A 26,622-nucleotide genomic window follows, 5' to 3' on the forward strand; every position below is an offset into this window, starting at 1 on the left:
TCAAATCTCGCACCCAGGGGCCCAGGGCAGAAACGATAAGCAGCTATCGTTGTTAATTTTCAAAGCGCGGCTTTTCTCATATGCTGTAGTAACACTAGCGAAAGGTACAGCGTAAGTCAAGTCACATATAGCACATAGCACACAGGAAGCTCTTGAATAAATCGCAGAAATCTAAGTTTATGATGGTCACCACATGTGGCGCGCGATACCATCGGTGGTATGGCGACGAGGATGGAAAGTTGTGATGGTGGTTCGTCCAGTTTCTTGCAATTTGAAACGATTTTGGGGAAGGTTAGCTGTAACTTCAGCGTTTCTTATGCTGCTATGCGCCACCTTAAAACTCACGATAAGACCAGTAAGTAATATGCGACTGTGCTCTTGAATAGTGCTTCACGAACAGAATGCCATTTCTTTTGACAGCTACTTGAAACCGAAACTGGCGGACTACAACACGAAAGTTTTGGCAAGTCGATTTAGGGCCTTTCCCGTCATACGTACTGAATAACATGCAAATGTCATATCCCTTACTGTGTTATAGATAACATCACCAGTATCGAGGAACCGGTCGTCCTGTGGTGGACTCCGTTCACGAAGCAAGCCGGACAGTCCCGGAAATGCGGCAAGCATCGGTGCTACTTTACCGAAGACAGGCGGTTTTTACACCATCAACACCTTTATGTAAGACAATACAGAAATGTGACGAATTCTACCTGGCTCTGTAACCTATTCCAGGCGGTTATGTTCTACGGAAGCGAGCTCAGCGTGGGTGACCTCCCTCTCCCTAGAAACATCCAACATGACTGGGCACTGCTTCACGAAGAATCGCCGAAAAATAACTTCCTATTCTGCATGGCCAGTGTAAGAATTTGAGTAAAAGTGTGGCTCATTCTCATGGACAGGTTTTTCGTGAGACGGACCCTCCCAGTGCAGTTTCGTTGTATTTCTTGCTCTGGCAGAAACCAGGTGCATGATTGTTGTGGATGGGTTGGGCTTCTCCAGACATTTTTACGTTAATAGTCACATCGCAACGTATCCCGAAATACTGTACTACCGTACTGTAATCTATACTTAACGTATTTGCAGTATATAAACAGTAAAAAGTGTGTATAACTTCCTCGTTGGGATTCCTCCTCACAAACGTGCATGCTGCAGTGCACGTGCGAAGATGCGTTGTGTGGATACTTTTACGTGCATTATATAACAGCAGATGACTGGCTACGGAACCAGTCTCAAGACGTTTTCTGGAACCCAGCTTTAGAACCCTTGACCTACGTTATCAAGGGCCACAGGAGACAGCCCTCTCATGAGGACAGAGTCAGAGTTTGTACTTCTCAAAATTGAGGAACTGACTGATGCTTCTTCCTCTTGTGGAACACAGGTCATGTCATGGTTCAACCACACGGCTACCTTCCGAAGAAATTCAGACTTACCCCTGACGCTTCAGTACCTGACGGGTGTAGACGACCTTGCGAGTAAGAAGTTCTTTCGGACTACGGAAGAGAAAAACTGGGCAACGCGCAACCAGAACCTGGCTCCCGTGGCCTATGTCCAGTCGGACTGCGACACTCCCATCCAACGAGATGCCTATGTCCAGGAGCTCATGAAGCACATTGCTGTGGATTCCTACGGAAAATGCATCCACAATGCAGACCTGCCGTACGAGTAAGTGGTTCTTTGTTTTTGTGCAAAATCCATTACCTCAAGAAATAGGGCAGACTGCTGATAGGTTGGTATCCTTAGTGCGTGGAAGCATAGGATGGTATCCCATAATGCCAGCACAATAATCATGCCCTTCCCTCGGGTGTCAATCGAGGTGTTTCAAGAGAGACAATGCCAAACGGCACGGTACATACAGTAGAACCCCGTTATTGTAACTCCGCTTTTAGTAAAAATCCCGGTTATTGTAAATGCAAGTACTGGTCCCAATTGAATTAACACACCTTCTACGGCACAATGTACCGATATAGTAAACCACAACTACTCAGAATACTGGTTGCGTGTAAAAATTATTTGGTGTGGTTGCTGCCGTTAAGAGGTGTGGGAGCGGGAGAAATGGATGCAAAGCACCAAAACGTGTGTGGGGAGAACTCTGTTTAGTAGTGGCGCTGTGTGCGCCTTCAGTCGCTTCAGCGCTCTACACGTTTTGTGTTGTTTGCGCGTACAGTGTCAGTTGTAGGCAAGTACAAGATAAACAGCACTATGCCTAGATAACCAACCTGGAGAATTTTTTTGCTGGATACAGTTATGCTACGAAGCAAACTTCTATAACCAGCTTTTATAATCCCATATAAGTGGTTTTGCACGCATTACAGTTTTGTTCGGAGCCCAATAAACCTTTCATTCCTTTTCACTGCCGTTTTGTACCCTTCACGGAAATTTTAAAGGATTTTTTTTTAGATTCTCCCGATATAGTAAATCTATGGCTCGGACCTGAAAAGTTCGCCACTGCATTTTAGAACTGTTCCTTTAAATTTCATTTCTCCCAAATGCAGGCTGAGTGACGCAATGCAAGCCATGGATGACGAACGCTTCTGGCATCTCCTGGCACGCTACAAGTTTCACCTGGCAATCGAGAACGCCATCGCGGACGACTACATCACAGAAAAACTGTGGAGGCCCCTTGTGGTGGGATCTGTCCCCGTGTATGCGGGATCCCCTTCCGTGTCAGACTGGCTTCCGAATGGACTACAGAGCTCAATCTTGATTGCGAACTACAGCACTCCTCGCCAACTTGCTGAAAGGCTAAAGGAGATTGATCGCAACGACTCTACGTACGACAGTTTCCTAATGCATAAGAATCGAGGTGAAGTGGCAAATGAGATGCTAAAGGCTACGCTTCAAGCTAGAACCTGGGGAGTGAACAACGAACGGGAGAAGCCGAACTTTGTAGAATTATTTGAGTGCCTCGTGTGTGAGAGGGTGTGGCACAGGAGGGCCAACACCACGGCCAGATTCCAAGCCGACAAAAGCCACTACAGCTGCGATGCCCCGAAAAGCTTGTTGAAGGAGGGCAAGGCCAGCTGGTGGAATGACCGGTACAAACAGGCCATTTTTGAAGCTCAGGCACTCGACCACTTCCTTGTTCGCAACATGCATTTCAAAGATACAGACTTTGAAAACAAAATGCAGGAAATCATGCATTAGCCATTACTTAAAACCTGTTTTGTTGGTTTAAAACAGACTGGCATTGAAAGGGTCAAATGGTTACACGCCGAAATTACTGTTACTTTCTGCTCATTCTCATAAGGTAGACCTGTAGTGGTGCAGTTGCAAAAACATTCAAGCAATGCAAACCTTTGCATTGGTCTGCATAAGTGGTACACTGCCCCCTGCCTACAGAACAAAAATGCTGTGACAAATACGCACATTACCACGTCAAAAGCGTGTTGTGTCAGACTTGCACGTCCCACAGTCGTATCAAGAAACAGAAAAATTGCTGAGCAACGCATATTTGTCTGGCAATGAGCTACTTGTGTGATTGAAGGGAAACCTCCAAACATCCTCCTCAACACACAGTGCACTTGTTCAGAGAACTCGACGTGCCACGAACCTTCGGAATGTTCTGTGTCGGACACACTCTCTAAATCCACTTGCACCTGGCAGCTGTGGAAACGATTTGTACACGTATTCCTGCAGAATGCGCAATGCATTAAAAGCGTTCTCGGATGTGGCACTATGTCCATGTCCTCTTCAGAACGGTCCCAACAGTGAAACTATTTAGCAGTCTTTAAACAAGCAATGACGCATGTGGTAACACCATAGATGACTTGGGAGTTCAATAACCCAGTCCCCTTTGGAACGTAACAGAACCACCAAAAAAGCGCAAATCTTATGGAAACGAAAACTACAATGGTGGTAATGGAAACACACAAATAAATATGAGTCAGTCAAGGAAGTACAGTCAAACTCCTTTATAGCGAACACCTTTTTAACGAAAATACCACTACAGCGAAATTTTTTTGCGGTCCCGCTGGAGCCTATAGGTCCAATAATGGACATCCTTTTTAACGAAAATACCTTTACTGCGAACTTTTTTTGCTGTCCCCTGAGCTTCGTTGTAAAGGAGTTTGACTGTAGTAACAGAAACTAAACAGACACTTTTCCATAAAACATACATAGAACACCGGTTTCCATGCCCGGAAACAAACCCGTTGTTTACCATTTGTGCCACGTGTATTTTCCTACAAGTGCAATAATCGTTTGTGCATATCTACCCAATATCCGCGCGGATACAGATGCACCAATTTCAACTGCGGATGTGATGGCAGACCTTACATGCGCTGGTATCGTGAGAATGTGGATTACCATGTCAATGCTATCCACACTCGCCCTTTCCCAGTACCAGTTAAGTACGAGAGCACTCCACACAAGCAGCACGTTTTTCAGTCGCACAAGTTTTTATTTTTTTTAAAGCTCTCTCTCTCTCTCACACTAGATTGGTTGCTTTCTTTTTAACTTACAGCTATGAAGTAATCATCGTTTTTTACCATTCTCATATAAAAACAGCTGATGATGATGGAAAAACAGCATACTCTTTGAGGAAAAGGGGGGCGGGAGAGTGTTTACAAAAGAAAAGGACTAACGTAGGGCACCACCCGCGAAACAGGAGGGGGGCGCTACTGCTTTTGAGTCACTGACGCACTCCATATTTACAATGAATAGTACACACACGCATGTGCGTGCTTCTCCGAAAGACTGTTTAAAAAAGGACAGGAAACGTGCACATTTCCCTGGCAGAACAAAGTGCACTACGAAGGTTGGTGGCAGCAAGGGTGCAGGGGGGGGAGGAAAAGGAAGTCAGACGCTTTTCATCTCGCAAAAAAATAAGAGAATTGTAGATCTGTACAGGACCGCACAAGAACGGGTCAAAAGAAAAAAAAAAAAAAAAACGCCCTCGGATGATTCTGAGTGGTGGTGGGGTGAGTGTGTGGCAGAGCTCACCAAGCAGACTCCGCCGACACACAGCGCTCTCCTTTCCGGGTGTCTCCCAAACAACGCGTGAATTCCGAGATCCAGCTCTTAACTCATCTTGTCTTTTCTTTTCTTAAACGTTTGGAATATGTACAAGAAATATAGCTCGTGAATAAATAGTCACTATAACGCACGTCCCATTTGTGGAGGAGTGGAAGTTAAGGGTCAGTTCCTCCACCGCATTCACAAATGCACGTAGCGGAGGAAGTTTGGGACACTCAACGGGGAGCACGATGCGCAGTCCGGGGTAAAAAAAGAAAAAAGAAGAGGGTTTGTGTGGGCGACGTGGGGGTAAACGACCGGTGCGGAAAAAGCTTCCATTTCCATAGGTCTTCCTGGCTGCTCCGTTCTCCAGCGGGTTTGCAAAGGAGCACCTTCGAATGTGAACAAGAGTGTCAAAACAAAAAACAATGGGGGGGCATCTTTTTCGTTTTGGTTGATTAGAGGGAACGAGCACAAATCTGGACTGGCAAAAAAGAGGAATCCGGCAGGCAGCGTTCAGTGTCTGGCCACGTAGCTCGAAGCGTTGCGTGACCCGCGGGAGAAGGTGCCCCCGCGCCCGCCGATGCCTCGGCCCCGACCGCCGGCGCTCCCCGTGTTTCCTCCGCTGCCTCCTCCACGCTGGGGAGGGACTGAGAAGGGGGCCACTCCGCGAGTCTCGGCCAGCCGCTGCTTAGTCTTCTTTTCTTCTACGTTGAGGCGATGGTCACCAATCTTGATCTCCTGCACACCAGATGGCTACTGTTAACGAGGAGTTCCACTGAAGAGAGAGAGGGCTGCTCACCTTGTTTTTTTCCAAAACAGCCTGCACTGCTTCGGGGCTGTCGAAAACCACAAAGCCGCAATTCTGTCACGGGAAGGACAGAAGGCCAATGTTATAAAATGAATATAAGTCCTTACAATGCTTTGAGCACAGGCTTAAGCAAGATGCTACTCTGTCAGATGTTTACAGAGTAAGGGTTACACTCATACAGCTAATTACGCTTTTCTTTTCAAGGATTGTGGCAATGAGGAAAGGCCTCTCATCAGTCTCCTCGAATGGTCTCCCACAATGATCATATATAGGGCCCTCAGTTTTCGGGTTTTATTTTTTGTGAAAATCGGGGGGTAAATATCGGGTTGAAAATCAGGACCTGCCAAACAGGGTAAAATCGGGTGATATACTGAGAAGTGATGTATTTTCGGGTGAAAAAAAAATTATGTGTTGAAATTAATTAATAATTGGGGGTTTACATCACGAGACAACTGAGATCATGAGCGACGCCACAGCGGTCGGTCTGTGGAGTGTTGAAATTAAATGAAAGAATATTTATTAAGAAACTGGTTGATAATTCACTGTATAACCACTAAGGCTTGCACTGGCCCCTGTTTATAGAAAGAATAAGTTGCATGTTCAGTAAAGCATCATCCATCGATGATCGTTGAGAGCATGCTCGCGTTAGTATGCCTCGTATATCGTTGGCTGTTGCTGCATCCTGTTTACTACTCCGCGTACTTTGCTGATACAAGATACTCCCTACAAGATTTGAAAGTTGGTTTCACATTCTGGCTTGGCTAACACATCCGTGTATTGCGGGCAAACCCACTTCAAGGAACGCCGAGCTTTGCTTAACTCTGTTTCTTCGCTGTTTAGCGTGATTTTTCCTGATTCCTTTGCTATTTTTGGTAACAGCACAAGAAAGGGTCTCGTCGACATCCAAGGAAAGCATTAACAGTACAAAAATCTAACACTGAAGTTTTCAACTTACTTACTGACACAAGCTTTCACGTAGCAGACTACATTTCTTCAGGTGTGAAAAACACAGGGCATTTTTGGTACGAAACCAGGGCATTACATTGGATGGCGTTGCCAATCTGCAAGGCGGCTTCACCTCATTATTGAAATGAATTTTGAGGGACAAGGGAAGCTGTCATGACCCCATTAATCTAACTTATCACTGAACTAACCAAGTTGATGAAGTCTTAGGTTAGTTTAGTGAGAGTTTCTGTATCTTGCTTAGTGAAGTTAGGTTAGATTAATAGGGCCATGGCCGCTTCGATGATGAAGTTGGGAGTGCGAGGCAAGCTGCCACAGCTGCGCTAATCTAACCTAATATATCACTAAACAAAGTGTATGATGTCATAGGTTAGAGATGGCTTTCCCGTAACACAAATAAATGAATCGAAAAGTTCTGCTAAATCTACAAACAAACACTTAAAGCAACACTAGGAATTCGTTGAAGTGGGCTTAACCGCAATACACGGAAGTGTTAGGTGAAGCCAACTTTCAAATGGTGACGCCTACCAAAGGAAAATTTTTCACGCTAGAAATCGGACCTGCATGCAAGCGTCCACAAATCCAAACCAGACGTGTTTTGTTTACTTCACCCGTCGTAACGCGGCGCAGTCGGGAGCGGTCGCGCGATTGCCGTAGTTCGCGCGTGTGCGGCTCAAGTCCTTGGTTTGCACTTTCGCAAGCCCGGTTTACGGGTTTTATCGGGTTAAACCCGACCTATTTTGATGTAAATCGGGGGGTAAAAACGGGCTTTATCGGGTTTTACCCGAAAACTGAGGGCCCTAATCATATATCACTGGTTATTGGTTTAAAATTTGAAGTATGACAGCGCAAAAACTCACTACCTCAGATCAAAACTCGAAAAATGCGTTCGAGATACAGTGAGTCATTCAGTCAGGCTACGCATGCACTGGCATGGTGAAAGGAGGTGTTAAGCTCCACATCGACAACAAAATTTCAACAGTCAACACGAATTTAAGCGAGCTGAAGGTCTCGCACGAATGTTCAGAGTTCACTTGGCAATCAAACAAAGCCACGACTGTACTGGAGACAAGACTGTCACAGACCACAGTTTTGCTTGTCATCAGTGGACTTTAAAGGGGCACTAAAATGCACTCCACAAGTTCATTTCAAATTACATTAAAGGCTGTGGTCATTTCGTAGTGGGTGTTGTTACTCAGAATTTCCATTCAGTTATGAAGTCACAATGAAAATCGTCGTGAACACTTTCTTCTCTCGGCACCACCCCGCAAGCATCGGGAAGTTGCACTACCGATTATGCGTGCCCCACTGCGGAGCGGTTTCACTAAAACGAAATAATGTCATTCCCTGGCAACTGCTGGCGAGATTTACGAATAATTTGATGCTCCGGACATTTCTCATTATCTAACCAATGGCAGTTAAGGAAGTCACTTTTAAAACGCAGCATCGCGCCCGAACCAGCTACGTGTACAAGACCATGTGCAGACTATGTTAGAAACGCACAGATACATGACAGTACATGCAAGTATATGCTATGGTGAATGATTGGCTGCCGCCATTACTACAACTTGAAGATCCAATTGTCCGCCACCGCCAGTAAATTAATCTCAGCTGCATGGTCATTATTAAAACTCGAGCTTTCATCTGAGAACAAGTTGTTTTTGCATTTTAATACTCCTTTAATGGAGGCTGTACACAACTACATACTACAGTCGCTGACCGAATCTTTAGTGACTGGCACAAATCCACTTTATTTCAAAAGCCTTCATCCAGAACATTCAAAATAGCTTAAAGGCAAAGTAGCATAAAGGAAGGTATCTATACGCGAACGTGCAGCAACATATCACCGCAAATTTCAGTGAGTGTAGTACCATCTTTGTACGGTTTCATCAGTGTAGTCACTGTAGGAAGGATTGCCGCCGTCGACAAGCAGGCATGAACATCCTATTCCTGCCATCATTTGTACGTTTTTTTTATGTTGTCAGTGCCAAAGACGACGTTGATACTAACGCTGCGGAGGCTCAAAAAGTCACGTTAGTCTCAATTGTCAACGAATGTGAGTCTTTGCCTCTGCAAAACACATCTATTGCAGTATGATCATAGATATCCTCACTTGAGGTTGAGGACAACACTCCAGTATTTCAGATACTCAAACATAATCACTGCTGAAGATAACGTACTGAAAGACTGGCTCTTGCAACACAACTGAAGCAGAGCTCTGTTTTGGCACGCACTTCCGCGCATAGGCCAAGTGGGGAATTACCTCCGTTTCGTAACACAGTACGAAATATCTGGCACCGGAGCGCATTGTTCAGATGGAGTTTCGGCGCTCATGCAATTGTCACTGAAACCATTCAGTACGAAGCGAGACAAGCGCAAATAATCAAGCACGTCTTGTAAGGAACTGTCCAAATTATTGGACACAAACGTACACTGGTACTATGGTGCGTTCGATGGTGCCAACAGTTTGCCCGAAAAATTGGAGAGTGCGATTTATCGATCGGCAACTGTAGTTTTTGGTTGCAATTACCGAACGTGTGGCAACGCATTCGCAGACGAGTGCAACAACCTGAAAAGCTCTGCAGGTCACTTTGAAGCTGCTGTACTCTTCATGTTTGTCGCCGTCACCGCAACATACATTTTAAAGCACAAAACCTGCAACAGCTTGTAGTAAGCTGCTGTGATATTAAATTTTTTTTAGAATATCAATTTTGCAAATAGGAAAGGAAATTTTTCTAAATTCGCGCACCTCTACCTTCATAACGAAGTGAACCTGCATAAAGTGAATAGGCTGCGCTCAATAATCCTGATAAATTTTATGGAAGCTGGCAAATATACGTTAGCAAGTAGAGAACAATTTCGTTCGTCGTTTACAGCAATATACACACCTACTTTCATGCACGCATTTTCCCTCTTGAAGTCGCAGAAAAACCGTAAAACCCAACTGGCATAACGAGGCATAATACAAGGTGTACTGACCGGCACGACCTTTCCACCGGGCATCTTGGCATTGGGCTTGCTGTTGATGCGGAACTCAAGCACCTTGCCAAACTCTGCAAAGCGCTGTTTCACTTCGTCCTCACGAATCGAGTGGTGCAAGTTTCCGACGAACACCTGCTGTGTGTCTGGGTACTGGGTCTTTCGTTGTGGCGCCCCAAGACTTCCCAGGCCTTCATCTCCGCCAGGTGGCGATGACTGCTGCTGCTGCTGTTGTTGCCAAAAAAAGGCAGAGATCAAGTGAAGCCAAGCTCCACGCACATACAGTAGAATCTCGATTATACAAATTTCGTATTGTATTTGTTGTCTAGCCCCGACGTGCAGGAATGAAATTTTAACGCGCAGAAAATATACGGTTCCAATAGGACACGCTACAGAAACCTGGCCACGCAGACAATAGCGCTGTTCCTTGCTCACCTGGTTGACTTCCCGCTGCTGCTCCGTCCGCCTCGGAGGCGTCTGCCCCATGCCGGCCCCGCGGTTGCGCGTCCGCGCCGCTCCGGACACAAACCTCTGCTGCTGTGGTGGCTGGTCTCTGGGGGGCAGCCCCCCAGACACCACCTCTCCCGTGAAGCGGGGCAACGAGGCGACAGGGGCACTCGTCACGTGGATGGCACCACCAAATGGCGCAGGGGGAGTCTGGTTCAGAGAGGTGAAACCGGGTGCAGAGTTTTTGCTCACCATGTTTGCGTATGTCTTCGCCTCTTGAGAAGCTGAAATTGAGGGTAAAAGATAAAAAGAACGAGATGTCAGCGGGAAGGGAAGCTGTTGTTGATAGAGGCCAATCTTGCAGTTAACGTGACACCACGGACTACACAATGGATTTATCTGATTTTATATTATAAATAAACCTCGCTCAAGTACTCGCGAAAGTATAAACGCCATCAGTGAACATGACCACTTCCACAGATTTTCGAAAGAACCCACAAAAACTTCATAGCTCCAGGTTCTCCAAAAGCAGGTGACATCACCGGTGCCTGTCCCCTAGCAACAATGTGCGCACCTTCCAAGTCTCCATCCCACATTGGAGGACTACCAAGCAGCTATCGTGAGGAGACTGACTTCGAGGAGCAATGTTGCCAGACGAGTAGCAGATGACATACTTCTCAAAGCTAGGGATTAATTTTATGATACTTCCACGTCAGAGGAACAATATTTCGGGAGAACATAGCCAGAGACATGTAGACCGCAATGGCAAATTCGGTAGAATTCTGAGAACACATTTAGTCCCACAGTGGTACTTTAACGTAAAAAAACACATTTCGTCGTTGCACATGCATAGGGTGCGTTAAGTAGGCACTCCGGAGCACGAGTGTTTTATACTCTGCTCGCTTAACGCGACACACGTGGTGCACACGGGAGAGTCAGACACTGAGTTCTTCGCACTCCCATCTCAAATGGGTGCACCTAAGCAGACTACAAGTGCTTGGGGGCTTGAAATGTTTGGCGTGACGTATTCCCTGTCGAGTGTGCGATCGACCAGGTGCAAGCGGCTGGCAGAAAAGTACTCCCGATTAGTTGGAATGGTACGCTTGGAAGCGAAGTATAGACATACAGTTGAACCTCTATATAACGAATTTGTAAATGCTGGCTCTTTGTTTCGTTAAATCGAGATATTCGTTAAATGGAACACGCCAAGTTAAACAAAGATGGTCGCCGCACTACCAGCGCCGCGCGTACCGCAAAACGTCATTTGTCATAAAACAGGTACTAAGGTAAGAAGGGCACAAAATATCAAGCTTTATTCATTACATAACGCTAGGTAATGCGTAATTTGTGCACAATATCGTTCTGAGCATTCATAACCTTCGTAACTCCGGATGACCTCGACTGCTTCCTCCTACGCGATCGCGTATCGAAGTTTCTTGGTTGGTTCACTTGCACTCATACACACAACCGTACACTGCTGAAAAGAACGAGAAACTGGTACATGTCACGTAAACGTCTGCGTCGATGGAACCTTGAACGGCAGCGGCATCATGCCCATTTTACCACCGTCAGCATCAGCGGCGCGAACAAAAATAAGTAATGAAAAGGCACAAAACCGCAACGTACTGTCGTCTTCATCAACACAAGCAAATTAGACTTCGCGAGATGTCAGCAATGCGTGTTTTCTTGTCCGAAAACAGGTGCGAAGAGACCCTCGCGCCGGTTTCGAAACAGCGTCGGCGCAACGATTACCGGCGGCAGAGACGCACATGTCGGCACGCTCGTGCCTACAGCACGTGACAACCGAAGTAACCAACGAAAACTCGCGTAAGGACAACAGAGAGGGAAGGTTTCTCCTCCTTTTCTTCGTGGTGAAGGGGAAAGACACGCGCAGAAGAGCCCAGAGATTTCGTTAAATAGAGGTGACCAAACGATTGTATTTCGTTAAATCGAATGCAAAAATACATTGGCGTCTGTAGGGATGCGTTCGTGCAACGGAAATTTTTCGTTAAACAGAGGATTTCGTTAAATCGACGTTCGTTATTGAGAGGTTCAACTGTACTATGTTTCCAACCGTTCACATCTCGGGAAACTTCCCTTATTCTACGGCTGCCATCACGCTTTTCTATCACTGGGCAGCTTCCATACCGATGTCTGCGGTTATTCACTGGTCATGTTCACACCAAGCAGTCACCTTCATCGAAAATTGCTCCCATGGAGTCTACTACAAATTTCCGTCGGTCACGTCTCGTTTGCTGCTGCGGGAAAACGTCCTCAAAACATTTGTCGTGCAAATAAAGCCACTGCGTTCTCTCAGTCTTTTCTTTCGCTGTTAACTGGCCGCTCCGGGTCTCTGATGCTCCCCGTTTGGGTGCGCCTAAAGAGGTTCGGCTACTTAACGCACCCGTAGAGCAGAGAGTAACCTACTCTGACTGGTGTTGCCAGACGCCAGCGTTGTGGCAACGGGAGCAGGCTCTTCTTCCTCCCAATTGGAGGGCTGGGCAGCTACCTCGTGAGAAGAATCACTCAGCACAACCTGCTGCTGAACGGGTGAGGTCACATCAGCTGTTGTGTGGCCTGCCTGCTGCACTCCGGCGCTGGGGGCAGAGAGCACTTCCATTGTCTGGGACGTCCCATTCCGAACCAGTTCCTGCAGGAATGAGACCCTCCTCAGGTAGCCGGACAAGGGCTAGCGACACGCACACCTTAAATGCATTACTTAAACTGGCTATGAAACAATTTCTTTTTCCGGTTTTTGTTTGAGAGAAGAGATGTACCTGGATACACAACTGCAGTTTTAAGTATGGCAAGCGAAACGTTCAACTCACGAAAGAATTCAAACGAAGTACTGCGCAATCCCGTTAATTCAAACTCGAAGGGGACCGAATATTTGTTCGAATGAAGCGGAGTTCAAATTAAAGGGAGATGGAGTGAATGGGGGCTTGATGCCGTGGCAGCGCATGCTATAGTCGTGTTCAACTTAAGGAAAAGAAATATAGTCCGTCAGATCTCAAAATATTAGTGCACCGCAGACAGGATGGCTGGACACAGAGAAGTCATGCTCAACCTTCCGCGAGATAATCAAACCTATCATACGTGCTCTGCTTCTGTATGGCTGTCAAGACTGGCCACATGACACTACACTGCGCGGTGGTATTCCTCCTGACGCGCTATTGTGTCCACTTATCTCCAACGGCGTATGTAGATGACAAACTAATTTCTTTTCCTGCTTAAGTCGAATACAATTTTAAATGCATTCGAGACGCGTCACGTTCGCTGTCGCGCGATGAAAAAAATATGAGAGGCTAGTTTTTTTTCAGAATATTTATCTACAGGCAATCATCAAAGCTACTCCAGACAGAAAATAATCTGTTATACGCACTTGCGGCACTTAAGTTTCTTCAGCCGCGACTCTAAAATTAAGAGATTTCGAATTAATGGATTGCGCTACAATTATACAAAGTTAATGCGCCTGTGGGCGTGCCATAGTGAGCGGCGGCAGGAGTATCGCAGGGAGAAACTTGACCGGCCCACGTCGGTGCCCGATTAAGTCACTGCGCACCAAATGGTATGCCAATGATTGGCCGACATTCCTTAGAGCGAGCTGCATGCAAACCCAACGTACGGAGGTTATCAATAATATTTCGGGACAAATTAACTCCTACGGGTCAACCTGCCCGCAAATCTAAAGGTAAATGGCATAGGGGACGCATGACTCCTCAGAGTTGGAACGCAGTGTGCCTGCAGGCTCCATACTGTTGCTTGCACATTGTTCAGGCCGCAAAAACAGCTGAAGATGAAGACCACATCTTCCTGCTTTTAAAGCAAACACTAGGGGTGTGCGAATATTCGATATTCGCACCAAATAACGGTACCGCGCTATTCGTATTCGAACCGAATAACATTTTATCGAATACATTCTGAATTCTGCAAGCTGGCTTCAACTCATGCCTCTGAGCGTTTGGTGAAGCCTACTTTACAATTCTGCGCCCCAAATATATCTTGCAAGGTGGCTTCACCTCATACTTCTGAGTGTTAGGTGAAGCTTACTTTACAGTTTTGTGCGTGCGGACTTGACGATATCCTGCAAGTTGGCGTCGCCTCATGTCTCCGAGCTTCAGGCGAAGCCTAGTTTACACTCCTGCCAGTGCCGCGGGGTTGCAGGCATGGTTTAAAAGTGCGATTTGAGGGATCACTGAAAATTGCCACTTTTGAGAAGTACTTTAGCAAATGTTGGCAGGGATGTTTAAGTTAGTTTAATTATTTTGAGCATTGGGTGGACCAGTTATGACGCCATAGAAAGAGGGATTTAGTCACACAGCCAAGCTACTTTATGTCTGGAATTAGAATTTTCAGAACAATTCTAGCACAAACGTATTCATCGATGAAATATGTGTATATAGTTCGCAGTCAGCCTCACAAACTACAACTGAGCACCAGGTTTCAATGCAAGCTTTTGCTTACTATTCAGCAATAAGCACACATTTTTGTGTGGTATTCGACATTATTCGATTCGCTACTATTAGAAGATTTTACTGTTCGATTCGTATTCGATTCGAACCCAAAAATCACTATTCGCACAGCCCTAGCAAACACATAAAATATTCACATTAATAGAACGCGAGTCAGCATCCCCCTATTCCTGGCGTCCACCATCTTCTCTTACGCCTCCACGCTCCCTGCTGGCGGAGATCCTCCGAGAAAGCAGCCGTTAGGTTGTCACGGAACATGACGCAGGCAAAATTTTCCCGGTTAGTAGGTCCGTCAAAGTTCACGAATCGTGCGAGCACCGTACGGAGCGCAGGTATAAATCCTGCATTTTCATTGCCTAGCTCCAGACAGTTACAGAATGTGACGGCTACCTGCTGCTCATAGTAAGGAGCCGTAGCAGCCTGCGGTGGGGATGAAGGGGAAGGGGGCACCCCATTCGTCATCTCGTGGGGAACAGCCTCTTCCGCCGCAGACGTCTCCTCCCCACCATCCTGAACGCACGTCACAGCCTCGTCCCCATTCTCGTCTTCGTTGTCCGTGAACACCTGGCAATGCAAAAGCGTAACAGCAACAATCAGGGCCTGAAGAACGGCTCCCACCTAGTTTTACGTCCGTTACGGGTGCAAAGCTCCATCAGAAGAAAGCTATCTGCAAGGACTGCACAGATGTTTCGGACAACAGGCATTTGTCCCATCCATACAGCTCAGACGCAAATTACTTCATCACGAGAGCTTTTGTGGGTGCAACCTTCGGGGCAATGCAGTGTGGTTCCACCACTGTCCACATCCCTCAAGCTCATTAATGAACTTGCTCTTTGCATATGGACTGTTCTTTTTCGTACTGATACAAGCAGAGCATACAGAAAAATGGAGAGCGAGCTATCTTTAAAATCCCATTAAAATTTTAATCCCCCAGAAAATTAATGAAAATAAATTAATTAATAGTAATTAATTATAATTAATAACATTTTATTAATAATTAATTATAATTCATAATATTTCATTAATAATTAATTAATAATTAAAATTAAAGTCCCAAACAAAATGTGGCACGCACAGCACAACGCTTGCAAAGCTCTCACCTCGTCCTGGTAGCAGAAGATGTCGTTGCGCACATAGTACTTGCGGGGCGTCTGGGGAGCCAGCACAAAGGTCTGCATGAAGCGACGCATGGGCTGGCCCGCGTTGGACAGCTCCCCCGTCACCTGGACCACCACTCCGTCTCCGAGGGTCGAGTGAGAGTCCACCTGACGTATCTTGGCGTGGCAATCGCGAAAGTCCAGCTGCATGATGCGCCAGTGAATGTCCTGCTGACCTGTCACACATGAACCCTTCTCGGTCTTCTCCGAGCCCCCATGCACAAACGAAGAGTCCTGGCTGTAGAACCTGAAATGGCATTTCATCGTGACTCCTGGCATCCCCTCCACAGAGGAGAGAGACGGTCAACACATCGAGGCTCTTGAATAAGAACAAGTTTGTTGTTATGCCGAATGAATGTCCAGACTTCCATCAGAAATAAAGCAGTCTTCAACCATCGCCGCGGACAGTTGTGGACAACAGGCATTTGTCCGTCCGCTACGCGTAGGACGCAAATTATTTCATCATAGGATGCCTCGGGTGAACGGACAATCGGCTTATGTTTGGAGCCTGAAGTTTTAGGGTTTAACCCGGTTCTTCCCCTGAATTTGCACTGCGAGTGGAAGGTTGCCTCTTCAGGGTGAAACCAAATTTCTACCTGTCAAATAGCCCTCACTGCGACGTGTGTAGGAATGCACGTTAACTTGTTTGGCAGAAAACACAGTTACATCACCGGTTGTACCAGTCTGAGCAACTGAGCCTGATTTCTCCCCGAATATAGCATACGGAAAGTTTTTCCATCCGAATTCACATGAATTGAGAGCATGTTAGGAAGATGATAGAGATGAGTGAGAGAACATGTAAGAGTGAAAGGGGGATGAGTGAGTGAGTGGTTGGCTTGTCCCTTCAGATGACGCTCCCATGGAAGTCGCTGTGGAGGTGTGTTAGCTTAGCTCAATTTGTAGAGCCCTGGACTGTAGGTTCGAGTCCTACAGCTGGCTAAGCTTTTCAGTGACTTCCTTCTTTCATCATTAATTTCTTAGGCACTTGAGGCTTTGTATGTATTTGTCCCTTCTATGTGTTCCAGCCTCAGAACATCAATTCCCATCATGAGAGCACATGTTTATTTACCTTATTTTTACACCCTGAATTGAGAAAACAAACATTTCCTCAGAACTTCAGGCTCTACTTTTGTGTTCGTCCCTTTGTACATTCCAGCCTCAGAACAATTACTTTCCATCATGAACACACAAGTTTTGAAAATGAAGAAACAACCTTGTCAACAAGCATGAGTACAGCGCTCTTTTTGTCAGAGCTAGCTGTAACACTACGCACCTGTGTAGGCACTCTGGTGACTTATTTAGCACCGTGTAGTACTGTCGGACGAACTCTCGCCCTATACAGACTGCATTTGGCGTTTCCATGACCATGTCTTGAGGGCCAAGTGAAGGCTCTGGATATGGAAGCTATTTCTGTAAGAAAAAAGCAGCATCCTCACTATGCTGTTAAAAAACCTTCAAAATGGGATTCTGGCAAGCAGAGAAAACACTCAGAGTCAAAATGTCACCACGACACCCATTGGACCTTGTGGACGTTAGGCGCTGTCCGTCCATTAGGCGTAAGGCGCAAATTACCTCATCATTACAGAATCTGACTAGTGACACTGGATATATCCTTTTTTTTTTTTTCATCCAACAAAGGATTAGCAATAGGGCGGGAAAAACAGTGGTCGCTCACTGGGTATCGCTTTTAAACTTGCACGAAGTCACACACACACTAAAAAAAAAAAAAATCTGCTACCAGATATTTTCATTTGACGCTTAATAAGGTTGTTGTGCTGGTCGATTGCGGGCCCTGCGTTATTGCGCAACCGTTATTATAACTCTCACGGGTCAAACCCTTCTTGCATGATATTGTTCAGCAGCGCAGTAAAATTTGTATTTCGACTTCTGCATGGGCGACTGGTTGGGCCAGCGGTTCGCTATTGGGGCATCCAGGCATTTCAGTGAACGTTCATATTCAGAAAAAGCGTGCTAGCCAACGTGCAAGAAGCACGGAGATCCCAATATCCATATATGGGTATAAAAGTGCAGAGTTAAACCTGAATTCGGAGCACCAACAAAGGGAAACCGAATCTTGTAGAGCATGCACTTTGCCATTAGCACGCTGCACATGTAGTATCGGCAACGCAGTTAGTTCAAAGTGCAAAATAGCCGTAGCAAATCACAACCAACGCTTACTAAGGTGACATCTACGTTAGGATGTGCTGATAAAGCCAGTATTCCCTGCTAGTAAGCGCAGGAAAGCTCCTAAACGAGAACTACGTCATTCTTTGTGATAGACGACCAACTGTGTTAACGCGTTATAGAACCTACAAAACAAGCTTCGAGCTTTAACTTTACAGCACTTTATGCTGGAGCTAGTAACGGTCTATTCCTTATCAAATAGCCGTATATGATTACATAAGAAAAACTATCACATCACACAAGGCGCTTGCATGACGTTAGGGTTAAGCCTATTCCCCCTTGCAAAATGAAAGCAAATGCACCATGCACACATTCACCACAATCTTTTCCTCGCCCGATACGTTACCCGAGCGTTCTTACACGCTAACGAATGCCAAAAGACACATACACTCAGGAACAACAACAACCCACACCAGCGAACCAACATCAAAATCCACTCACGCCGGTCAGATTTTGTCGCTAAAACCAAGAACCCCGTCGATCGCAAGCCGAAATTCTAACATCTCCGCCTGGTGGCGCGTTATGTTTGCGTTTTTCTTTTGTTTTTGCGCGAAATTTAATTGGTATTTTGGGTCATATTTCATCAAAGGCAGTGAGGCGTGAAATTTACCGATCCACTGCGTATTTCTAGGCGTTTTTTTTTTTATTTCGAGCATCTGGCACGTGGTGTTCACTGCACCACCACGTATCATTTATCTTTCACAGCTATCGATTTTGAAAAATATTTTTAATCGCTGGTGAGCTGCTGCGTCCCCCCTCCTCCGTTTGCGAGTCTCCTGCGCTGGAACAGGGGGTGCTTGAGTACATCTTCCCCATTCCCGATACAGCACCAGCAGGAAATGCTAAACTCAATTTGCATTTTGTGATAAAATACACTGGAAACTGGATATTCCACTAAAATGACAATGGCAAATAAAATGCAGCCAACTAACTCACTATTTCTTAAGAAAATCCACAAAAGAGAACGAAGTGTTCAGATCTTTTATTATTTTTGCACACTCATTTTGTGCGGATTCATCGCGTATATCACAGAAAGTCAAAGCCCGGACCAAGCCGCTGGTGGGGCGGAAGTCCAAAGCGGTTGAAGTGGGGCCTCGGAAGTGCTGGATCTGGCAGGAGGCGAGGAAACTCCGGTATGTGGGGCGGCAGGAAGCGAGGAGGTGGCCGTGCTGGGTAAAAGAGAAACAGATTTCCTTGGATATATATAATACTTGGTAGAAACAAGGAAGGTCGACAAGCAGAAAAATACTCTGCACATAACGCACTATAATGCCAAAAGCATTTCCAATGCATGGTGCACAACTTTCCTAAGTTTGCCACAAGTTGTTCTAATGCTTGCGTGCATAAATATAATTGTGAGGGTAAGCCTGTATAAACAGAAAGAGTTGAGATGGTTTCTTTGGTAGCAGTTACTTTCTCCAGCAGGTAGCTCAGGGACCACAAACACTAGCAATCATGGGCATTCGTAGGATTTTTTCCAAGAGGGGGCAAAGTGGTCCCAGAGGGGGGGAGCAAGGCATGCAACCCCCCTCACCTCCTTTCCTGGAGACGGTAGCTACGGATGGTGCGGCTGTTCACAGGTTCATATTATGATGACATCTGAGAGAAGTCATGACGAACTATGAACAAAGAGTGCATAATTTTCACGAGTGACCTCGAAGCTCTGGGGGGTCACTGCACCCCTGGACCCCCTCTTGGTACAATGCTGGACAAAAGTTTACACGCTAGCAGCGAATGGTGCCATACGAACTTGCAAACAGGTGACTGGGTCACCTAGACACATGTCTGTAAGCCGGTACGGTCCCATTCGCTGGTAGCGTGTCACTCTGAGGATGGAATGCGCCGGAGTGTGTTCCGTAACCTTTTGTCCGGCACTGTACCAACTCATCTGACCAGACGCACGTTTCATGATACCCACGCTGTTGTAACCTGGACGCAATGGTTCACTTACGAAGTATGCCCCGCTGGTCAAACTCGTCCAGGAAAGGTATGAGCGGGGGAATGAAGGGCCGCGGGCGGAGCAGAGCAGGCGGTGGAGGCAGAAGACGCACAACACACTCGCGATGCTCCTTACGTTGCAGGTATTCCCTCTTGTACCTCTGTCACAAAGAGAAGGTAGCACCTTGTGGATGATCCATGGAAACGCTTTTCATTTCATCACTTACTTCCCTCCAGTCAACCACTTCCTCTGTCTGTGACAGCTCCGCTGGACATACAAGTTGACATGTTATACAATACTGAACAAGTCTTTTTTTTTTTTTTTGCGTGGAACCGTTTGAGTTTTTGTGTGGACACAAAAATTGCGAATTTAGGTACCGTGGTGGACAAAAAAGTTTACGGAACATGCTCCGGCACATTCCTTCCTCAGAGTGACGTCCTAGCAGTGAATGGTACCATACGGACTTACAGACATGTGCAAGTCTGTACGGTACCAGTCTGAGGAAGGAATGCGCCTGAGCATGTTCCGTAAACTTTCGAAAGATGAAATTTGAGGCTTTGTTTGTATCTGTCCCTTCTATGTGTTCCAGCCTCAGAACATCAGTTTCTCTCCGTAAACTTTTGTCCAGCACTGTAGCTGTGAATGGCATATCCCACTTTTGAAGTTGGCTACTGAAGATTAGTACTGCATGACACCCAGTCAACATACTATGCAGCCCCTGGCCTCACACAAGGTGCAAGTCAGTATGGTCTTTGTACGGAATTAGTCTCCGTTGTAGGCTTTCTCCCGGGGTGAACTACAGAGATCGGGGTGACCACAGGTGTTTCTTTGTAAATTTGCTCTGGAAATATAACTAAAGGAATGAGATATTTTGATATTGTAAGCCACATTCTTTCATGCCATATGCTAACTGGGGAACGTTTGGCTAGTTGTTTAGTACCCCCTTTAAAGTGGTCGCAAAACTTTGTCCAACTCCCAAGCTATGCCAAACATGTGTGGAATACAATTACAGCCACAGACCAAAAAATCTGTCAATTTTCCAGACAAAATTGTTGGCACCGTTAGACGTCCCATAGAGCTAATGTATTTCCATGTCCAATAATTCAGACCGTTCACAGGAAGACTGCAGAACTTTGCTTCCATTCTCGCAGACGCTCACTCAGTTGCACAGCTGTTTTCCCAAAGAAACTTTACCTGATGGAAAATGCTTGAGGAAGAGTTTCCTCCAAAGTGCAGGATGTGCCGTCAAGTGGTACAGGTCAACGTTGACTCGGGAAGCCGCCAGGAGGTCCCGTACGCTCAGATAGCCAAGGATGAGCAACTGGAGATTGATGCGTACGTTTTATTGACTGAAAGCTACAGCTTCTTAATTTATTTATTTATTTATTTATTATACCTTAAAGGCCCATACGGGCATTACCGGCATTAAAGGCATATACGGGCATTCATTACGTACGATACCTGGCCATGAAACTATATACACCACCATTGTCACACCAATCACACCAAATAAGTAGAGCCTGAAGTTTTAGGGTTTTACCCGATTCTTCCTCAAATTGAAGGTAGCCTCTTTAGGGTGAAATCCAATTTTTACCCGTCAAACTGCCCTAACTGGGATGTCTGTAGGAATGCACTAATACCCCTGTCACACGGGCATTTCGATCCTTCTCGAATCCGATCTGCATCGAACTTCCCGAGCACGCTCGAGTTTTGACGCTGCTGCACGGCCACTTTCAATGCGCATCAATGTAAGCATCATTTGTAGCTTCGCGCGCATGTCCGCCTTAAGTTATGACAGTTCACCGGGGTCGAGGATCCAAATGGCGGCCGTCGAGCCGTCTCGAAATTCTCAATCCTGTTATGGGAACTGTCTTGAGTCAAGCAGGATCAAAGTTCGATCCTGCTTGGAAGCGGCCGTGTAGCACCATCCGATCTGCATTGGGTTCAAGCAGGTTCGGTCGAGCAGGATCGAAAATGCCCGTGTGACAGGGGTATAACATACTTGTTTGGCAGCAAATGCACAGTTTGTACCAAACCACTACAGTTAGCTTGAGTAACTGAGCCCAATTTCTCCCCGAATTTAGCAGACTGGAATTTTTTCCACCCGAATTCACACGAATTTTGAGCACATGTCGATTTTCCCAATTTTCACCCCTCAAATTGGGGAAAAAATATCTCCAGAAAACTTCAGGCTCTACTAAGGTCTGCTCGTGCATGTACTTTGGCAAGCGTACCTGAATTTCAGAACTCAGCGTCAGGAATCCGAACGTAGGCTGAACGTTGCACACTGTTTGGACAAAAAAAATGAACCACTATTTGAGACCCGCAACCAGAAAGAACAGTTAGGCACCAACCGCTTTGAGCCCATCCCAACAATGGAAGGGATATTCCGTCCTTCACCGTCCTCGACAGTGTCGGCAAGTTCCGGTAGACTTTGTTTGGCTCTGGATCTAAGTGCGCCAGACACGTAAATTTTTTTAGAAACATAGGGCATTGAGAGGTCACCGGGTGCAGTTAACGTGTGTAAAAAAAAAAAAAAATAGAAACAGAAAACTCACCCGAAAGGAAGGTCTTCTGGACAAAGTCAGAAATTCTGAGGCCCAGAGAGAAGCCTTCAGACTCCTCATCAGCCGATACCAGTCCTGCAATAATATACCGCAACATCTACGAATAAGAACCCCTTTAAAGGAGTATACAGAGGGCCATCCAAAAAATTTTCAGATTGAGACGTCTGATGAAAGTGGGTGTGTCATTTTACTGAATAGCGTTAAAGGTTTTCACGTGTGCAATTAGTTTCCCAGAAAAAAAAGTCACGTAAACGTTGCTCCACGCGTTCACCCTTAACTCGTCACTCCGGGTGTAATGAGGAGGAGGAAGGTATGAAGGTATGAAGGTATGAGGAGAGGTCACCGATGACGTTATAAGGAGAACTCGTTCTGGTTCGCCGGTCAGGGGGGGTCGGCACCTTGTCCCTTTGCCGCCGAAAACCAGTTTTGCCAGTTCTCCCGGAGATTTGGGGATAGAAGGAGCGGCCGAAGCATTACTGAGCAAGGAGCAAGGAGAAAGGCTTTATCAGAACCCCGAAGAGCCGAGTAGCAGACAACAGCGGAGTAGCAGACAACATTTCTCTAGACCAATCAGCGAGCGTTCTCCTTATAGTGTCAGCGCAAGGTTCCAGACGAATTACAGGCTGGTACTGCTCTCCACCACTGTTGCGCATGGTCACTTTTTGCGGAGTACTTTAAATTCAATTTCTGCGATAATTATGACTCTGTGGTGTGAATTACTTCGCATGGTGCATCTTACTGGCCTACTTAACAGTTTTATAGGAAGAAAACAGGGTGTTAAAAATAATTTCTGTGCTACTTTAAGTGTCCTCACTGTATTCTGGATCCACCCCTTATCTCCCTGCCAAAGGCTCCTCGGTCGGAGAACCCTCACTCGCAGGTGGGAAGGGAGAATCGGGTTCTAGGTGCAGCCTAGGGAACCTCTCCAGTGAAGTGTGTCAGGAGAGGACTTCCTCTAGTTTCCCCAGTAATTCCCAGCATTAAGTGCATGCGCAAGCAGGATGAGACAAGAGAAAGAAGGAATGCAGAAGAGAGTAAGATGTCAAAAGGGGAGCTGAGGGGATCCTCGATGCAGAGATAAAAGGCCAATTGAGAATACGGCTGTAAACGGGCACATGCACTATAATCTGACTTTCTTCCGTTAACCTTGCAATAACAAGACAGATAAGATTGCGTAGACGCAGGCAAGCTGGTACATTAACTCCATGATGGCAAACCTGAGCACACACATAGACAACTCAGCACAGACAACAAGACAAGACCTTTACCCAATCCTTTGCCATATTTGAAGCTCACTTGGGACACTCAAGGGCTGCTGGAGGGTGCTCCGGCACACCCTTGAGTTGCAGTAAGGGACGGTGCTGTTACTGAGTGCACTTCAGTGTGTCCCTCAAAGCACACTAAGCACTAAGGGATCCCTGATGGCAGAACAAGAATACGTCGGACAATCTTTTCACCTTCGGTTGAACCTTGTCACAACGTGTAATGGCCTTTTAATAAGACAACCAATAACATCAATAATATTAGCATTTTATATTAGCACTAACATTTCAGCAGGAATAGTAATACTATATTTTATTAACAACATTGGGCTTCAATGCGACAGTCCGCACCAAAACCAAGTCTAAGGAAACTCTGTGACATTCCGTTCTATGACGCTCATTATCACTGTCCAAAATATTTAAATGAAGTTAATACGAAATTCTTAATAATTGAATTTTATAGCAAGCAGTTTCGCTGCCACGGTTCCACAGTTGGCTACCTGTCGGTTTTTGCTCTGCCAAGCCAAGCCAAGCCAAGGTCTTGTCGAACAAAATCTTGCATATGAAATCTTAAATGTCATTCACAGTGAAATGCAACTTTAATCTCGGAAACCAGCCCACAGTTACGACCTGTCCCTTTAAGTCACCTAAACGTCCACATTCGTCCAGTATAGTCCTGGTTCTCGGCACTCACCATGGAGAACGAGATTGTTAGGCCCGAGAGATATAAAGACGACGGTGAAGGACGCTTCAAGGCATGTTGGGTGTCTGTAAACCAACTCGAGGACATTCTGTGGTTGACGCCAGCTTAGGGTCTCCTGAACGCTGTGCTCGACAACACTGTTGTCAGTCAAACGTTCTCTCCACCCCTGCGAGAACCAAAGACGACTCGGTTCCTTAGCAGGTCATGTACAGCTCCCGTCAACCTTAATAATAACGCTGGAAAAAATTCTGTCTCGTTTCCGAGCGCGATTACAGCAACCCTGGGGGCACTGGGGGGAATGGTAAATGAACAAAGTCCTTGCGTTAAACAAACAGAATAATTTTGTTCAACTAAGATCTCCTCATGTCTCCAAGGGTTGCTGTAATCGCGCTCGGGAACAAGACCACATTTTTTCCGGTGTTATTATTAAGGCCGACAGAAAGAAAGACAGAAAGGCAGACAGCAAAATGCTGTATGGCAAAAATACATTATGCAGGTGGCAGCACAAGTGTAACAACATTTTGCCTATGAGCAGAAAGAGATCATTGACGGATCCCACAAAATGCATATGGAGTAGCCTGTATTGTGTTACTGTACGACGTGCCTCGAGTGATTATGGTTTCGCGGCACACGGCTCTGATACGTATTTTGTGACAGAGGTGCGAGACGCAACACAAAGAAATGTTGCGGCGTACGAGAACTTGTCAAGTGAAGAGTACAGAACTTTTTTGGGGAGGTGTAATTTGTCAGGCAACATATCAGGAACGAGCATATAGTATTTTTCAGAGCGGCCTAGTATCATAGTACAAGTGTATTTACAAGAGTGCTATAAATACACAGTGTGGTGAAAGTGCCAAATGTAAGAAATAGAGTCGACCATGACAGCTATGGCTGCTATGTTGCTACCAGGGGTTGATCTAGGAGGAGGGATCCAGATATCCCCATCCCTCAATTTCTGTTGTTGCACAGAGTTTCAGTTGACCTTAGGTAGTGTAGCAGGATGCTGTCCAAGATCGAACACCCCACCCCACCCCCCTCAGAAAAATCCTGGATCTGCCTCTGGATGCTACATCATTCCTTTGGAAAAAATCACAGCCCTTCTGGACGGCACCGACATGTAATGTCATGCGCGTGAAGCTAGGAAAGTGAACTTTGCATGTATGCAGACAGAGCAGACGTATGCAGACAGAACGTCAGCTGTGCAGGTGCCAGATGTGCTCATTTTTCTGCATAAAATATTACGGGGTGATCGAACGCAAGACCGATTTCATTTCTTTGGACGTTGTACTACGCCGTTACAGCGTACAACCAAATGAGTCTGGCGACAACATGTTGATGAGAGCTGTTTTCAAGCTCATTTTATGCACGTACATTTGCCTGGTAATCAACTTCGCTCATGAGGACATGAACAACCAAGACCAACGCCTCCCTGGAATTGTCGATGTTGCTGGTTGCATGCATGTCTTCCAACTGTTTGGGGAGTGGCACCGTGAAATCCTGCACCTGGTAGCAGTATTGAGGCCGCTTGTCGTCCCTGTCAAGTGTGCGTACTGTAGAATCGTTTCTTACGTATACAACCACACTTCACGCTTTTTTGTGTGGACAAAAAAGATAAGACTCGGGGACATTTTTCCACGCAAAAATAATGGGTTCTACAGTGCTCCAAGGAATGGACAATGCATCACGGGCAACACTTAGCGGAATAGTGAGAGTACAAAATTACATGGTCAAATCTAGCCCACCAACGCTCTGACCTGAAGGCGCAACCAACTTTTCTGGACAATGTAGGACGCCGGTCTTCACTGTGTCGCTCATCGTGATATTTTCACGAAATTACGGCGAGTAATGGAGTAGAACATCGCCTGTGGCTATCACCATCATAAAAATAAACTTTGTTATTGTTCGTGACAGTAGCTACACACGGCATTTGGATTTGCTTCGCGCACAAGCAACGATCCCAGGCGTCCGAACCGAAACGTTCGAAACCTGGTGATCTGTCCAGCACGTACCTCATCGTGAAGAAAAAGTGTGTCCCACTTGATCCTTCAAAATAGTGCGTCAGAAAGATGTGTCATTTATGTGTCGTGGTGAAAAATCACTATTTCCATAATAATTTTGACTGCGCATAACGGGCGCACATGACTTCGCAGCTCGCCCGGATCGTGATGATGATGATGATGATCTT

At 46.0% G+C, this 26,622-nt stretch overlaps 3 protein-coding genes across 5 annotated transcripts; 1 reads left to right on the forward strand and 2 right to left on the reverse strand.

Annotated features, from left to right (window-relative positions):
- The first annotated feature begins 19 nt into the window (after nucleotides 1–19).
- On the forward strand, nucleotides 20–5,237 carry LOC135368460 (alpha-(1,3)-fucosyltransferase 10-like). The gene is made up of 6 exons (XM_064601746.1): nucleotides 20–355; nucleotides 421–463; nucleotides 539–678; nucleotides 733–858; nucleotides 1,379–1,662; nucleotides 2,493–5,237. The coding sequence occupies exons 1-6, from the start codon at nucleotides 194–196 to the stop codon at nucleotides 3,142–3,144; spliced, it is 1,407 nt and encodes a 468-aa protein (XP_064457816.1). The 5' UTR covers nucleotides 20–193; the 3' UTR covers nucleotides 3,145–5,237.
- LOC135368458 (ras GTPase-activating protein-binding protein 2-like) lies at nucleotides 4,376–18,497 on the reverse strand. Of its 3 annotated transcripts, none has more exons than XM_064601744.1 (9): nucleotides 18,408–18,497; nucleotides 17,056–17,192; nucleotides 15,726–16,029; nucleotides 15,016–15,189; nucleotides 12,581–12,803; nucleotides 10,142–10,437; nucleotides 9,707–9,934; nucleotides 5,756–5,818; nucleotides 4,376–5,694 (listed from the first exon to the last, which is right to left on the reverse strand). In XM_064601744.1, the coding sequence occupies exons 2-9, from the start codon at nucleotides 17,148–17,150 to the stop codon at nucleotides 5,470–5,472; spliced, it is 1,608 nt and encodes a 535-aa protein (XP_064457814.1). In that variant the 5' UTR covers nucleotides 17,151–17,192; nucleotides 18,408–18,497; the 3' UTR covers nucleotides 4,376–5,469. The 3 variants fall into 3 exon arrangements, with proteins under 3 accessions (XP_064457814.1, XP_064457815.1, XP_064457813.1); XM_064601745.1 differs by having other exon boundaries at nucleotides 9,707–9,931; nucleotides 18,355–18,431; XM_064601743.1 differs by having other exon boundaries at nucleotides 18,355–18,431.
- A 436-nt stretch (nucleotides 18,498–18,933) lies between these two features.
- Nucleotides 18,934–26,622, reverse strand: LOC135368461 (F-box only protein 7-like). Its single transcript, XM_064601747.1, has 10 exons — nucleotides 26,447–26,622; nucleotides 25,809–25,971; nucleotides 24,429–24,603; nucleotides 22,464–22,547; nucleotides 22,260–22,355; nucleotides 22,140–22,192; nucleotides 21,100–21,226; nucleotides 20,132–20,172; nucleotides 19,918–20,065; nucleotides 18,934–19,135 (listed from the first exon to the last, which is right to left on the reverse strand). Exons 1-10 carry the CDS (start codon nucleotides 26,449–26,451, stop codon nucleotides 18,993–18,995), a joined length of 1,035 nt encoding a protein of 344 aa, XP_064457817.1. The 5' UTR covers nucleotides 26,452–26,622; the 3' UTR covers nucleotides 18,934–18,992.

The sequence above is a fragment of the Ornithodoros turicata genome, chromosome 9, assembly GCF_037126465.1.
Source record: "Ornithodoros turicata isolate Travis chromosome 9, ASM3712646v1, whole genome shotgun sequence".
In the NCBI taxonomy this organism is placed as follows: domain Eukaryota; kingdom Metazoa; phylum Arthropoda; class Arachnida; order Ixodida; family Argasidae; genus Ornithodoros; species Ornithodoros turicata.

What these genes read in the sequence shown, in the direction of transcription:
- LOC135368460 (XM_064601746.1), top strand. Translation starts at nt 194, where the DNA reads ATGTGGCGCGCGATACCATCGGTGGTATGGCGACGAGGATGGAAAGTT. An exon ending in ACTACAACACGAAAGTTTTG is followed by an intron (nt 464 to 538) that starts GCAAGTCGATTT and finishes ACTGTGTTATAG; the next exon opens with ATAACATCACCAGTATCGAG. An exon ending in TACACCATCAACACCTTTAT is followed by an intron (nt 679 to 732) that starts GTAAGACAATAC and finishes AACCTATTCCAG; the next exon opens with GCGGTTATGTTCTACGGAAG.
- LOC135368458 (XM_064601744.1), bottom strand. Translation starts at nt 17,150, where the DNA reads ATGGTCATGGAAACGCCAAATGCAGTCTGTATAGGGCGAGAGTTCGTC. An exon ending in CCGGTGGAAAGGTCGTGCCG is followed by an intron (nt 5,819 to 9,706) that starts GTCAGTACACCT and finishes TTCCCGTGACAG; the next exon opens with AATTGCGGCTTTGTGGTTTT. An exon ending in CTGTTTTGGAAAAAAACAAG is followed by an intron (nt 5,695 to 5,755) that starts GTGAGCAGCCCT and finishes TCTGGTGTGCAG; the next exon opens with GAGATCAAGATTGGTGACCA.
- LOC135368461 (XM_064601747.1), bottom strand. An exon ending in CCTCAAGCATTTTCCATCAG is followed by an intron (nt 20,173 to 21,099) that starts GTAAAGTTTCTT and finishes TTGTATGTCCAG; the next exon opens with CGGAGCTGTCACAGACAGAG. An exon ending in AAGTGGTTGACTGGAGGGAA is followed by an intron (nt 20,066 to 20,131) that starts GTAAGTGATGAA and finishes TCTTTGTGACAG; the next exon opens with AGGTACAAGAGGGAATACCT.